This window comes from Taudactylus pleione, unplaced genomic scaffold (assembly GCF_031769625.1).
Source record: "Taudactylus pleione unplaced genomic scaffold, aTauple2 ptg000711l, whole genome shotgun sequence".
Classification (NCBI taxonomy): Eukaryota; Metazoa; Chordata; class Amphibia; order Anura; family Myobatrachidae; genus Taudactylus; species Taudactylus pleione.
In genome coordinates this window covers 530892-546202 of record NW_028285113.1, presented here as the reverse complement: position 1 = coordinate 546202, position 15311 = coordinate 530892, and the positions used below count along the sequence as shown (strand labels likewise).

At 44.7% G+C, this 15311-nt stretch overlaps 1 protein-coding gene across 1 annotated transcript in view; it reads left to right on the top strand.

The window, feature by feature from the left end:
- The window catches only part of MAML2 (mastermind like transcriptional coactivator 2), a 208687-nt gene extending 193689 nt beyond the window's left edge, over positions 1–14998 (top strand). Inside the window, exon 6 of the mRNA XM_088456702.1 lies at positions 9310–14998. Coding sequence (XP_088312828.1) covers positions 9310–10229 — 920 coding nt within the window. The 3' untranslated portion in view covers positions 10230–14998. The remainder of the gene's footprint in view (positions 1–9309) is intronic.
- The last annotated feature ends 313 nt before the right edge of the window (positions 14999–15311 follow it).

Genomic DNA, 15311 nt, shown 5'->3' with positions numbered 1-15311 from the left:
GCTGTACACCCGGGGAAGGGCTGATATTAGCATATAGTCACAGACATACGGCTGTACACCAATGGAAGGGCTGATACTAGCATTAGCATATAGTCACAGACACACAGCTGTACACCAATGGAAGGGCTGATACTAGCATTAGCATATAGTCACAGACACACAGCTGTACACCAATGGAAGGGCTGATACTAGCATTATCATATAGTCACAGACACACAGCTGTACACCTGGGGAAGGGCTGATACTAGCATTAGCATATAGTCACAGACACACAGCTGTACACCAGGGGAAGGGCTGACACTAGCATTAGCATAAAGTCACAGACATACGGCTGTACCCCAAGGGAAGGGCTGATACCAGCATTAGCATAAAGTCACAAACATACGGCTGTACACCAAGGGAAGGGCTGATACCAGCATTAGCATATAGTCACAGACACACGGCTGTACACCCGGGGAAGGGCTGATACCAGCTTTAGCATATAGTCACAGACACACGGCTGTACACCGAGGGAAGGGCTGATACTAGCATTAGCATATGGTCACAGACACACGGCTGTACACCAGGGGAAGTGCTGATACTAGCATTAGCATATAGTCACAGACACACGGCTGTACACCCGGGGAAGGGCTGATACTAGCATTAGCATATAGTCACAGACATACGGCTGTACACCAATGGATGGGCTGATACTAGCATTAGCATATAGTCACAGACATACGGCTGTACACCAATGGAAGGGCTGATACTAGCATTAGCATATAGTCACAGACACACGGCTGTACACCAATGGAAGGGCTGATACTAGCATTAGCATATAGTCACAGACACACGGCTGTAAACCAGGGGAAGGGCTGATACTAGCATTAGCATATAGTCACAGACACACGGCTGTACACCAATGGAAGGGCTGATACTAGCATTAGCATATAGTCACAGACACACAGCTGTACACCAATGGAAGGGCTGATACTAGCATTAGCATATAGTCACAGACACACAGCTGTACACCTGGGGAAGGGCTGATACTAGCATTAGCATATAGTCACAGACACACAGCTGTACAGCAGGGGATGGGCTGATACTAGCATTAGCATAAAGTCACAGACATACGGCTGTACCCCAAGGGAAGGGCTGATACCAGCATTAGCATAAAGTCACAAACATACGGCTGTACACCAAGGGAAGGGCTGATACCAGCATTAGCATATAGTCACAGACACACGGCTGTTCACCCGGGGAAGGGCTGATACTAGCATTAGCATAAAGTCACAAACATACGGCTGTACACCGAGGGAAGGGCTGATACTAGCATTAGCATATGGTCACAGACACACAGCTGTACACCAGGGAAAGGGCTGATACTAGCATTAGCATATAGTCACAGACACACAGCTGTACACCAAGGGAAGGGCTGATACTAGCATTAGTATATAGTCACAGACACACAGCTGTACACCAATGGAAGGGCTGATACTAGCATTAGCATATAGTCACAGACACACAGCTGTATACCAATGGAAAGGCTGATACTAGCATTAGCATATAGTCACAGACACACGGCTGTACACCCGGGGAAGGGCTGATACTAGCATTAGCATATAGTCACAGACATACGGCTGTACACCAATGGAAGGGCTGATACTAGCATTAGCATATAGTCACAGACACACAGCTGTACACCAATGGAAGGGCTGATACTAGCATTAGCATATAGTCACAGACACACAGCTGTACACCAATGGAAGGGCTGATACTAGCATTATCATATAGTCACAGACACACAGCTGTACACCTGGGGAAGGGCTGATACTAGCATTAGCATATAGTCACAGACACACAGCTGTACACCAGGGGAAGGGCTGATACTAGCATTAGCATAAAGTCACAGACATACGGCTGTACCCCAAGGGAAGGGCTGATACCAGCATTAGCATAAAGTCACAAACATACGGCTGTACACCAAGGGAAGGGCTGATACCAGCATTAGCATATAGTCACAGACACACGGCTGTACACCCGGGGAAGGGCTGATACCAGCTTTAGCATATAGTCACAGACACACGGCTGTACACCGAGGGAAGGGCTGATACTAGCATTAGCATATGGTCACAGACACACGGCTGTACACCAGGGGAAGTGCTGATACTAGCATTAGCATATAGTCACAGACACACGGCTGTACACCCGGGGAAGGGCTGATACTAGCATTAGCATATAGTCACAGACATACGGCTGTACACCAATGGAAGGGCTGATACTAGCATTAGCATATAGTCACAGACACACGGCTGTACACCAATGGAAGGGCTGATACTAGCATTAGCATATAGTCACAGACACACGGCTGTAAACCAGGGGAAGGGCTGATACTATCATTAGCATATAGTCACAGACACACGGCTGTACACCAATGGAAGGGCTGATACTAGCATTAGCATATAGTCACAGACACACAGCTGTACACCAATGGAAGGGCTGATACTAGCATTAGCATATAGTCACAGACACACAGCTGTACACCTGGGGAAGGGCTGATACTAGCATTAGCATATAGTCACAGACACACAGCTGTACAGCAGGGGATGGGCTGATACTAGCATTAGCATAAAGTCACAGACATACGGCTGTACCCCAAGGGAAGGGCTGATACCAGCATTAGCATAAAGTCACAAACATACGGCTGTACACCAAGGGAAGGGCTGATACCAGCATTAGCATATAGTCACAGACACACGGCTGTACACCCGGGGAAGGGCTGATACTAGCATTAGCATATAGTCACAGACACACGGCTGTTCACCCGGGGAAGGGCTGATACTATCATTAGCATAAAGTCACAAACATACGGCTGTACACCGAGGGAAGGGCTACTAGCATTAGCATATGGTCACAGACACACAGCTGTACACCAGGGAAAGGGCTGATACTAGCATTAGCATATAGTCACAGACACACAGCTGTACACCAAGGGAAGGGCTGATACTAGCATTAGCATATAGTCACAGACACACAGCTGTACACCAATGGAAGGGCTGATACTAGCATTAGCATATAGTCACAGACACACAGCTGTATACCAATGGAATGGCTGATACTAGCATTAGCATATAGTCACAGACACACGGCTGTACACCCAGGTTAGGGCTGATACTAGCATTAGCATATAGTCACAGACACACGGCTGTACACCAAGGGAAGGGCTGATACTAGCATTAGCATATAGTCACAGACACACGGCTGTACACCCGGGGAAGGGCTGATACTAGCATTAGCATATAGTCACAGACACACGGCTGTACACCCGGGGAAGGGCTGATACTAGCATTAGCATATAGTCACAGACACACAGCTGTACACCAATGGAAGGGCTGATATTAGCATATAGTCACAGACACACAGCTGTACACCAATGGAAGGGCTGATACTAGCATTAGCATATGGTCACAGACACACAGCTGTACACCGAGGGAAGGGCTGATACTAGCATTAGCATATAGTCACACAGCTGTACACCAGGGGAAGGGCTGATACTAGCATTATCATATAGTCACAGACACACAGCTGTACACCAGGGGAAGGGCTGATACTAGCATTAGCATATAGTCACAGACACACGGATGTACACCAGGGGAAGGGCTGATACTAGCATTAGCATATAGTCACAGACACACGGATGTACTCCAGGGGAAGGGCTGATACTAGCATTAGCATATAGTCACAGACACACGGCTGTACACCGAGGGAAGGGCTGATACTGCATTAGCATATAGTCACAGACACACGGCTGTACACCAAGGGAAGGGCTGATACTAGCATTAGCATATAGTCACAGACACACGGCTGTACACCAGGGGAAGGGCTGATACCAGCATTAGCATATAGTCACAGACACACGGCTGTACACCAAGGGAAGGGCTGATACTAGCATTAGCATATAGTCACAGACACACGGCTGTACACCAAGGGAAGGGCTGATACTAGCATTAGCATATAGTCACAGACACATGGCTGTACACCAGGGGAAGGGCTGATACTAGCATTAGCATATAGTCACAGACATACGGATGTACACCAGAGGAAGGGCTGATACTAGCATTAGCATATAGTCACAGACACACGGCTGTACACCGAGGGAAGGGCTGATACTAGCATTAGCATATAGTCACAGACACACGGCTGTACACCAAGGGAAGGGCTGATACTAGCATTAGCATATAGTCACAGACACATGGCTGTACACCAGGGGAAGGGCTGATACCAGCATTAGCATATAGTCACAGACACACAGCTGTACACCAGGGGAAGGGCTGGTACTAGCATTGGCATAAAGTCACAGACACACGGCTGTACACCAAGGGAAGGGCTGATACCAGCATTAGCATATAGTCACAGACACACACCTGTACACCAAGGAAAGGGCTGATACTAGCATTAGCATAAAGTCACAGACGCCACTACGGCAATAGACGCTAAAGTGGTTGCGGTACCATGTGACTCAGCCTCATAGTGTGATGTAGACGTATATATAGTGTAATGTACAGGTAAATATAGTGCGATGTAGATGAACCTATTACATTATAGTGTGATGTAGAAATACTGTACATAAAGTATGACTTATGGTGCGTACACACTGGGCGATAAAGTGGACGACTGAACGATAACGATATCGTTCAGTCGTCCACTTTATCGTCCATTTTTAACCCCAAAAAGATGAACGATAACGACGACGCGCGTTCCCGCGGGTCGTTCGTCATTATCGTTCATCGGGCTGACATGCAGGCCAACCTGACGATCTCGTCAGGTTGCTGCATGTTGGGGAATGGGGGAGAGAGCCCGGAGCTGAACGATATCGTTAATGATATCGTTCAGCGGCTGTGCTCAATGTCATGAACGACATTGAGCACACCCTGCCGTGACACACTACACAATATCGCTCAGGGAGCATATCGTGTAGTGTGTACCCACCATTAGACATACATATAGTACCACAGTCATGGTCGGATTGTAAACACAAGTTACAGCTTTTTGTCCCTGACACTTGCTGTTTTTTTTGCGCCTGCATGACTTTTCACAGTGCGTGGTCTTTACCATGGGGGATTTGGTCGCATTTTGCACTCCCTGCACCAAGGGGGCCTGGATTGGAGAAGGGGTGTAGACGCTGCCAAAGTATAGTAAATGTTTCCAAGATGGCCTCATAAATGTGCGCAAATGTGCCTGTCCAGACTGAGAGAAATGACTTGCCGACACTCAAACCCTGGTGCACGTTGTGCGCTGATGAAGTTTGATTCGACGAACCAGTCTAAGATCCACCCAAATATGCAAATGTAGTACAACTGCTGCAGCTTTGACTTAATAGCAGGATCATAGCGTACTGAGCACTGATCCTACTCTGCTTGTAAATCCAGTTGTATTCCTGCTCCTCTTATTTGGAGGCAGTGGGAGTCACATTTGCTGCCTATGCAGATTTGGGGCCTGATTCAGAGCCGGACGCTATTTGCGGTCGTTCGTTCTGAAAAAAGTGGTGGCTATTCAAATGAACCGTTCGCTCTTTGCGGTCTGTTCACGCCTCTATGTCTGAACGATCGAACAAAACTTGCTGTCGTTTTTTTGGAAACTACGCCCCCTGGCCGCTCGCATCCTACGTCATGTCCGCTATTTATTAGATTAATCGAGTACATCGACCAGCGTATGAACTGCTCGCTATTCTTGTGGTTGGTTTTTCCTACCGCAACCATGCGAGCAGTTCTGACTATAAAATAACCCAGTGACGTGGTCAATGACGCTGCTGTATTAATTATGCACACCCTTAAAACGCCCGTTTTGACCTTTAAGCACGCCTGCGTTCGGATCTCCACTCCCCGTTTTCAAGCACCTTCACCCGTTACCACCCACATACGCCTCCTCCTGTCACTCAAAATAGCAGGCATTCGCTATTTAGCAAACAAACGATTTTCGGCCGCACTGACTGGTTTGCGCATGCGTATTACGATCCGTACGCATGCGCGGTTGGGCAAACATCGCTCGGAACGAACGAGCGTCCGCTTACAAGCGGCTCTGAATCAGGCCCTTGGTCCCTTCTTGAATTGGCAGCCAACTCAGAATAGCTAGTAAAATTCTATTTTCTCCCTAGCCACATTTCGTGTTTGCGCTTAGAGGCACACTGCTTCCAACTTTGAATAAGGTCCAAGTGTGATGTAGATGAAGGCCAGACATACTCCATATAAGGCCACACTATTTTACATACCACAACCACTTAAAAAGACACCACATGCCGCCTACATAGTTCACGATTAGGCAATGCCACAATTTGTGCTCATTCATGGTAACCACAACTACAAATTACTAATTCTATGTTGGGCATGTAGCGGCTGCTGTAACTTTACTAGTGGTCATGTTGATGTTACTGTAGTCAGTGACATATAATAATAATAATATCATATACATGTCTTAAGCTGGGTACACACTAGATGATGTGCTAGCAATGTGGTGGTCGTTACAATTTTCCTTCATCCCCAGAACAAATGATATAGTAAGTGCATACACACTATGCAATAATCCAAACGATGGAATGATATATCTTGTAACGTTTGATCGTTAGATTGTTAACGATATATCTTTTGCTTTTTAAACACCATGCCACCAACTTAACGATTGTTAAGATGTAGGAAACTGTAGGAAAAGAAAATGGAGGATATGAGAGTGGTTGTGGTGACGTCTTCAGAGCCCAGATCAGAACGACATATCGCCTGGGCGTCCGGTTGGGCGTACACACTTCATGATTTGCTCAAAATCGTTAAAGATATCTTCTCGTCTGTAGTGCAGTACAGCAGATGAGAAGATGCAAGGAACAGCGCACGGGAGCGCGCAGAAGTGCTACACACTAGACGGTGTGGACGATATGTCGTTCCAATTCGTCTCAAAACAACAAATCGTTCATTATATCTTCTAGAGGTGTACACAGCTTTATTATAATACCTAAAGTATTTGAATCAGGAATGCGTGAAGAGTGCATGCACTCTTTGTAGTTGTATGTACCTGGCTCGTTACATGTCATTACACAACATGTAGTTTGGTAGCAGGCCAGGGTCATATCTGTAATGGGTGCTGGGTGTGTGGTGTACACGAGCCCCCAAGTCCATGTAGGCCCATATCACCACACTGCCCCCATGCAATATACTTATCCTGTCTGGTGGTTGCCCCAGAAGCAATCTACAGGAAAATGGCGCATCCTCAATAGAGAAATCACTGGGAAAATGGTGCCAGGTATGTGCATGCCCAGTAGACTCTGGCATAGGGTCTACCATGCATCTGTAGGGACGAGGGGGTGGTGGAACTGGGACACTGCATACGGGTCCCCTCCCATCCTAAGATGCCCCTGTAACAGACTCTTCATTAAGAGGAAGATTAATTAACCGCGGGCACTTAATGCAGATTTTTCATCTCAGCCTCAGGAGCCTGTGAAGAAAAATCTGTATCGAATGAACCCTCTGGGATTTAAGGCGCGGGGTAACCCATAGATTCCTGCACTTATCGCGGGATCTATGGGTTAACTCGCGTTACCAGTGGGTTTGCCGCCTGGGGAAATTAACTAATAATTGAATAGCTCGAGGCGTTAAACCCGGAGATTTAACCGCGCGGTAAACACCGCGGGTAATTGAATCTGCCCCTAAGTGTCGCATATTAAATTATACTGTCTTTACACCTCAAATTAACTTCACTTTCAAAAAAAAATTTTTATTTTATTTTTTTTAACATCATATGGATGTGTTATGTGGTACTGTGAACAAAGCTTACACATACAGTATACCACAATTAACATTTTTGTGGATTTGACACTAATAAAAAGATTTTAAGGAGAAAGGTTACGATTTTATAGAATGTCACCGTGATTTCCCCCTCAGTGTATTTAGACAAATAAATTGTTAATTTCTGCATTTTTCACTTGATTACAGATATCCATACACAACAGTCCACTGTATACGCCACAATTTGTTGGTCCCGGTGTGATTCCATCTATATAGCTGGTAGATTTTAAGCAGAAATTTGTTTTAAGGCAAAAATAACCTGGTTTTCAATCAATCATATTTGTCAGTGAAACGAGCTAGACAATAACTCACCTCATTATATATGCACAGACACGTATGATCAGCGCAGACTAGTAAAATCTCCTCAGTTACAACGGTAATTTATAACTCTCTCAGACACCATCACTGAACTTGTTAAATCAGCTCTTGTCCCCACTGCCAAAACAGAAGAGAGAAAGCCTTGTAGAAATATGTTAGTAAATAAAAGCCGAAAGTTCAGAATAAAATAAGCGATTCATCCCAGTCTCCTGACAGCGGCTGTTTGATGTGAGAAGCAGGATAAAATATGTCAGACAGTAATGTACGTCATGCGATATGTCAAAAGGAATTGTGTGTTCAGTAACTGGAAAGACGAAGGAGCATGTGTACTAATTATCGGGTCTTAGGCCCAAAAAGTAGAATTTTTTATTGCCGTTATTTGCAGCGATAAGAAATAAAATACCATTGCCGTGTATCATTGAACACATGCAGGGCCGTTGAGAGCCTGGCCGGGCCCGGGTAATGGAGGGGGCGTGGCCTAATCGCTGGAGGCATGGCTACGCCCCCTTGAAAAAAAAAGAAAGAACAATGACTCTTGTAGCGCGCCGGGGAGGGGGGCGCTGTAATCCCCCCAGCCCGGTGCTAAGCAGGAATGGGCGCGATCAGTGTGATCGTTCCCCCCCCCACAGCCATAGGAGACTGCTCCGGCTGCTGCAGCAGCCGTGAGCAGTCTCACACAGCAGCCCAGCACACGCTGTGTGCTGAACTGCTGTGAGGGAGGGGGGGGCGACGCCGGACCCATGCCCCGCCGGGCCCCTCTAGCAAGCCCGGGCCCCCCCTCTCTGCGCCCATGAACACATGCAGGGTGACACAGCCCTTCCCTGCGATGTGTAAAAATGATGTGATCGCATTAACAATCACTTTACTCTCATTTGCCGACGGCCGGCGCACTTACACGGCTGGTGATTATTTCCGCAAGAAAGCAGTCCCTATAGGTTTCTATGGGGGCTGCTTTTGTGAACAAAACTGAGGGATTGCTCCAGTAACTGATGCAGCCCCCTGTAGATACATTTGAGGGATACTTATTATTTGTGGGTACACGCTGGGAATATCTCGCAAATAATAATTGATAAATAGGCCCCGAAAAGCGAATCAAATAGAAAACAATTCAGGAATTGTATTCAGGCAATGCCATGCTTAGCAAGACGCTGTCGGTTGTAATGAATAAACTTTTTCTTTGCAGGTGGCTTGTCAGCAGTGGGTGTCAACTCCGATCCACCAGTAACAAGTTTAACTTCAACACACTTGACCCCTCAGAATCAAACCCATTCTTCAACAAGCCATGGTTCTAGAATGCCGTCTCTTCAGGGAAGTCCAACTATGTACGGGAACGTATCGTGTTCGCAGCAAACTATATACAATGGCGTTACCCAAATGCAACCACAAACCAGTCCAAATCAGGTGGGGACAAGCCAGAATGGTAACGTTTTACCACGTTCCTCAACAGGTACACCAGGGAATAATATGTCATCTTTTGGTGCCTCACCTGGAGCCAACCCTCCACCTTTTAGACCTGGTTCTAATCACGGCTCAAATGCAGCAGGACAGAGGACATCAAATGTCATCAGTAACTCATCTGCGGCACAGAAATGGCTGACTTCAGAGGCAAAAAGGCAGGATATGCTCTCCTTCTCCAACAACAACCAATTTTCCAACCAGCCCCTCCAAGGCATGATGAGTCATCAGCAATTCCCTCAACGCCCATTGCCACTGCCCAACCAAGTAAACCCAGGGGTACAAATGAGCCCGGTAAATCAGATGGCTCCATCAAGCAGTGGTCAAACGATGGAACCGCTCCGAGGCTTTAATCATGGGCAAACTCAGATGAGATCGCAAGTGTTGGCAAACCAAAGCCAACCTGGTGGAGGCACGACCATGCCAGCCAGTGCCTTTAATTCAACCAGTCCAAATTTTAGAGCCTTTCCGAGAAATGACTCCAGTAGTGACTTGAGTTCCTTTGATTTTCTTACTCAAAATGCTGGACTAGGTTCATCTCCCAATAGTGATTCTGAATTCATTGACGCATTACTGAAAACGGGTCACATAAATGATGACTGGATGAAGGATATTAACCTGGATGAAATTTTTAAAGGCCATTCATGAAATCTTATTGCAAGGAAAAGATACAATAGACTTATATACAGTTTTTTTTTTTGTTTTTTTTAAGTATGCTGCATTGTGCCAACACAAAGGCTACAGATATAATATTTTAATGGATAAGCCGAACAGATTTCTGGTGGTGGGGGCTTAAAAGTGAACAATTGGATCTAAGGCGCTATTTTGCCATTATAACCCAAATCCTACCCATTGGTTACATACACTCTCTAGCAGTAATGGGGTGCATTTTTGATATGGAGGGGCAGAGCACATATACGTTACTCTGCCAAATGACACATGTAGGGTGGATTAGACAAGGAACTGCACCTGCCCTGACTTCTGTCGAATAAGTTAATTATTAGTCTGCTAAGTGTGTATATAAGCAATCGTTATATTTGCAAATACAGCCTTTAACAATTACCACCACCATCCACGAAGGTAATCTTCCTTTACGGAATTGCTTCTTCTTTGCATATTTGTCTATTTTAGTTGTTTCCCAAATCGTGATTTATTATTAATCTGTTATTTACTGATTGAAATGTCGTGTACACTAAACTGACTCTGTTGTATATATAGCACATTACACTTACATACGTATGTTTGCAGGGCCACTAAAAAGCGAAGAAATCACATTTTATGGCATATACACGACATAATTCTTTGATAGCAAACCTATTCCAAGAAACACTGTGACTAAAATACGTTTGGTCTTAGTTTACTTATACACATTTTGTATCACCCTGCAGTCGTTCTGCTTGTGCCTCTTCTGTTTACGCTTAAATAATCCATCATCTATAACATTACATATATATGGTATTTGTCTAACCTTTCAATTGTGTCAATGTAACATGTCCAACGGCTAGAATGAAGATGGACCTAATTTATGATGCACGTTGCAAATCACCCTTTAGTTTTGTACAGTTGATAGATCTATGTGGTCCGTACATTGCATCTGAGGACTTGAGTCGCTCGCAAAAGCGCAGTAGCGTCTGTTGGTGGTCGCCTGCCTGCGATATATGCAAATGGTTTAAAAACTCATTCCCTTGTGTACATCCGTGCAGCCAAATGTGCAAGGACTGAGACGCCCACCTTTAGCGCCCGCGCATGCTGTGACACCGATTGGTGCGTCCTCCTATGGCAGGAGCAGTTTCTCCGTCTGACCAGTGCCTACTTTTCCCACGGCTGTGCTTCGGCGAACGCAGCCGCTTGCATTAACTCACCCGCGACATTTCCATAACACGCCCACTGATAGGCCCATTTTTTATCGCATTGCATGTGAATTGCGCCCGACTCTAATCAGGCTCTTAGTATTTGAAAGAACACATCTACTTTTTGCTCTCAAGAGACATCGGTGCACCTTCTCTGTAATTAGCAATGAACCCCTTTTACTCCACCAACTCCCCCCCCTCCTTTATCCATATATACCGCCATTCTTTTTTTATTATTTTGCTTGCCTTAATGAGTTCCCATATACTGGAAAATATTCAGGCCATAGATAGAATATATAAGGTTGATCTAATTAGACGGTTCACCAGGCAGTAAGTACGTGCTGAGCAATATGCTGCCCTTATGGTCGCAAAGATTATGAATTTTAGATCACAGCCCCCTAGGAGCGAGAACGGGGTATAATACGGGCGATTTGATGTGCTGTCGCTGGCATTTCCACACCGTGGCAATGGCACATCGCAGGTATCTCACTCAGTGGAATAGATCCCAATATATACAAAATGTATTTTGTCTATTGGAGGAACTTAAGGGGCCTATCCATTAGCAGATGTTTTTCTGAACGATGAAAGACAAAAGATATCTATTGAAAATTCCGGGGGCTGTGCTGAACATGACAGATTTTGGCAAAAGACAAACGATGAACGATATTGCATGACATCATTCAGGGAGTGGATTTTTTTTTCTCTCCAGCGCTCTGTAGCTGCTGTTAATATCATTCGTCGTTTACCGCATATAAACTAACAGATATTTCTAATATCTGGCAGCGATATGCGATAATTGACCAACATGTCGGAGAGATGAAAGATAACATTTATCGGCCGCGGGAGTGCGCATATGTCATCGTTCAGAGCCTATCCATTAGGAGATAAATTGAACGACTGAACGATATATCGTTCAGTCGTTCAATTTATCTGCTAATGGATAGGCCCCTTTAGAGTCCACAGTCTCTCGCAAAATTGTTGTGTTGGAGTTGGATGATGATTTTGAACTGCTGTCAATTGAGCAGTCTTTATTGCAGCACTTGGTTTTATTGCAGCTTCTTGGGCACTGTACCTCTGTTCCACCTGCGGGCCATGGTGTCCCGTGGGCAGGGGGGAAACACCCTGACACTGCTGCTCTAGCAGAACAGCGGTGAATGGATGATGCCATACACACTGTGCAAGCTTTGTGAGAGGGTGGGGGCTGTCCAGCAGCCACTCTACCAGAGCGCTGGGCAATCCCACAACATGATGAAAGTGGGGCGTGGCTCAGGGGTATGGCATTTCCCGCTAGGCCATGCCCCCTTGTGCATAAGCCAGGCCCCCTAATTTGGTTGCGCACATCTGTCCCAACATCCTCCATACAAATGTTGGGAAGGTTTCTGTAATACTTACTGGCAAGCATGCTGATTTAAAGATGGTAGGGAGCGGGGAGAAATATAGTTTGCTAAACATAGTGTCCTTTAGCCATAAGTCATTTTCGTATAAACATGTATTGCAGTGTATAAGTTTACTTGCTGCTGAACCCCCTCAATATAATGGTACATCTAGAGAACATGGTACATCCACTTAAACACTGTTATAACTTGTCTGATCATCTGCAAATAGATATTGGTCACATGTATCCCATGTATTCAGTGTTCACCTAGAGATAAGTACTCAACATACAATGGAGAACACAGCCAATCAGCTCACTAGAATGTGGTGACATCACAGTAGAACTGCTTCCAGTATGTTTAAGCGATGGGAACTCTACATTTTGGTACTATGTCATATATCTAGGTTTAACATATGCCCAAGGGATGCTCTGTGTTGCCTTTATCACCTGGTAAATACATCCTTAGCCAAACCTGTCAACATTACAATTGGAAAAATTGGGAATTTTATTTAGAACATGCCCCAATCCAAATCATGCTAGCTTTGGGCTAGGACAAGAGGTCTGGTTGATCCTCTGCACTAGTTATCTTTTCATTATTCTATATTCTAAATGACCCCTTTATTGCATTTTATTTCTCAAAGTATTTTGATTAGTTCACTGGGAGTGCTGCCTTTGATAACTACATAAGTGGCACCTCCAAGAACAATTGGTTTCTTCTTCTTATGTCTATATAACTTAGGCCATGTCACCATTTGTAGTAAGCAACATTCTTTTATTTTGAAATAAGGACTGTCCCGAGATCAAATGGCTTTAACCAATTTTGATGAGCGACCGTATTGGTTAGTTTTCTGGTGTTTGGAAGCAAACGGCCGATTGTCATTTGGTCCCATACATTACAAGATTTTCATTCTAAACAGCCAACTAGTTGGATGATTGAAAAGATAATCTTTAGTTGTATGGCCAGCTTTAGACACTGGCTAAAATAACTACAGCTTACAATATTCAGCTAGCAGCATGACATAATGCTAAAACTCATATATTACAGCTGGATAAAATCTGTTTCACGCCCATGCTTTCATTGACAACCTTTCTGTTGTATGTATGATTTATTGTATGCATTTGTATTGAGCAAGGGTCGAGTTCATATCACAGAGGCCTCCATTGAGACCACTCTGCTAAAATCACTGTTCATTAGCCACAGGCACCAGAGACAGCTGCCACTGGTACCCGTGCCTTTGGCATACCTCCCGATTCCCTGTGAATTGGGGCAATCCTGCTGGCCACGGACCCAATTTGAGGGGACTGTTCTGCCAAAATTGGGACGGTTGGGTTGGGAGGTATGTTTGTATTAACTTAAACCCTCTAAATGTCGCTTCTCTTGTACAGTATGTAGTTGACAGGTCCACTTTAATATACAGATAAGGGATTTATTATCTACTTGGGCACTGACGTTTTCCCCCAAGAAATTATTTTACCCCTGCCTTTACCCACATTGCCTGATTACTCATGACAACAGCACCCTTTTCACGAAAGGGTCAAACCCCTTTTGATCACTGAAAATCGGCACTGTCCTGCAAAAAGCAGACTATTTACTGCTATGGAAATAGGACAGCCCGCAAATGAATGTTTTTTCATTTAGATCAGTGGTCACAGTTAGTATACAAGCTGTATAATCTCCCACAGCACGTGTAATGCCCAAAATAACATTTTCTCTTTTAGTATACAAATAATTAAACTCAGTTCTGATTTTACCACTAGAGCGACATGTTCTTCTTGGTTTGTAATCCAAAGTACTATACACAACAAACAAAACCAAAACCACATCCTCCAAATGAAGATCTGCTAAAGTCACTAGTAAACTCAAAGATGGGAGACAGAAGCATACACTGCCATCTGCTGGTGTTATTGGACAATTACATACATGCACTGTGTTCTATTTGTGATAAAATTACATTTAGGAAATTATATGTGCAAGAATTATAGCAATCTCTTGAGACTACTTAGGCTCTTTGTCAGTTAGGAAATAACATAGAATATGAAATGTCACATAATTATTTGTATAGAGGCATACAATTGTAATTTTGACTCACAGGGGTAGATACTTGATTAGGGGTGCTAGATCCAAGTGGGCTAAAGGACCTCTGATTATGTCACAGCCATGTGACCCAGTTAGGCTTAGGCTGTGGGGGATGTACGGTTAGGCTGTGAAGGGGGGTGGTTAGGGATAGGCTGCGGGGAGGGGGAGTTAGGGTTAGGCTGCTGACGGGGAATTGTTAGGGTTAGACTGTGGGAGGAGAGGGCTAGGGGGAGTGACAAGGTCCTTTAGCCAACTTGGATTTAGACTCAAACCATTTTACATGGGTACAACACTTCCATGCTTGCACTAACGTATTAAATATCCTAATTCATTTAATTGTACTACTTGTTAAAACATATTTTATAAAACTCACACATATCTACATAAACATTCCCACATCGTGAAAGGATATAGAGGAGTTTTTAACA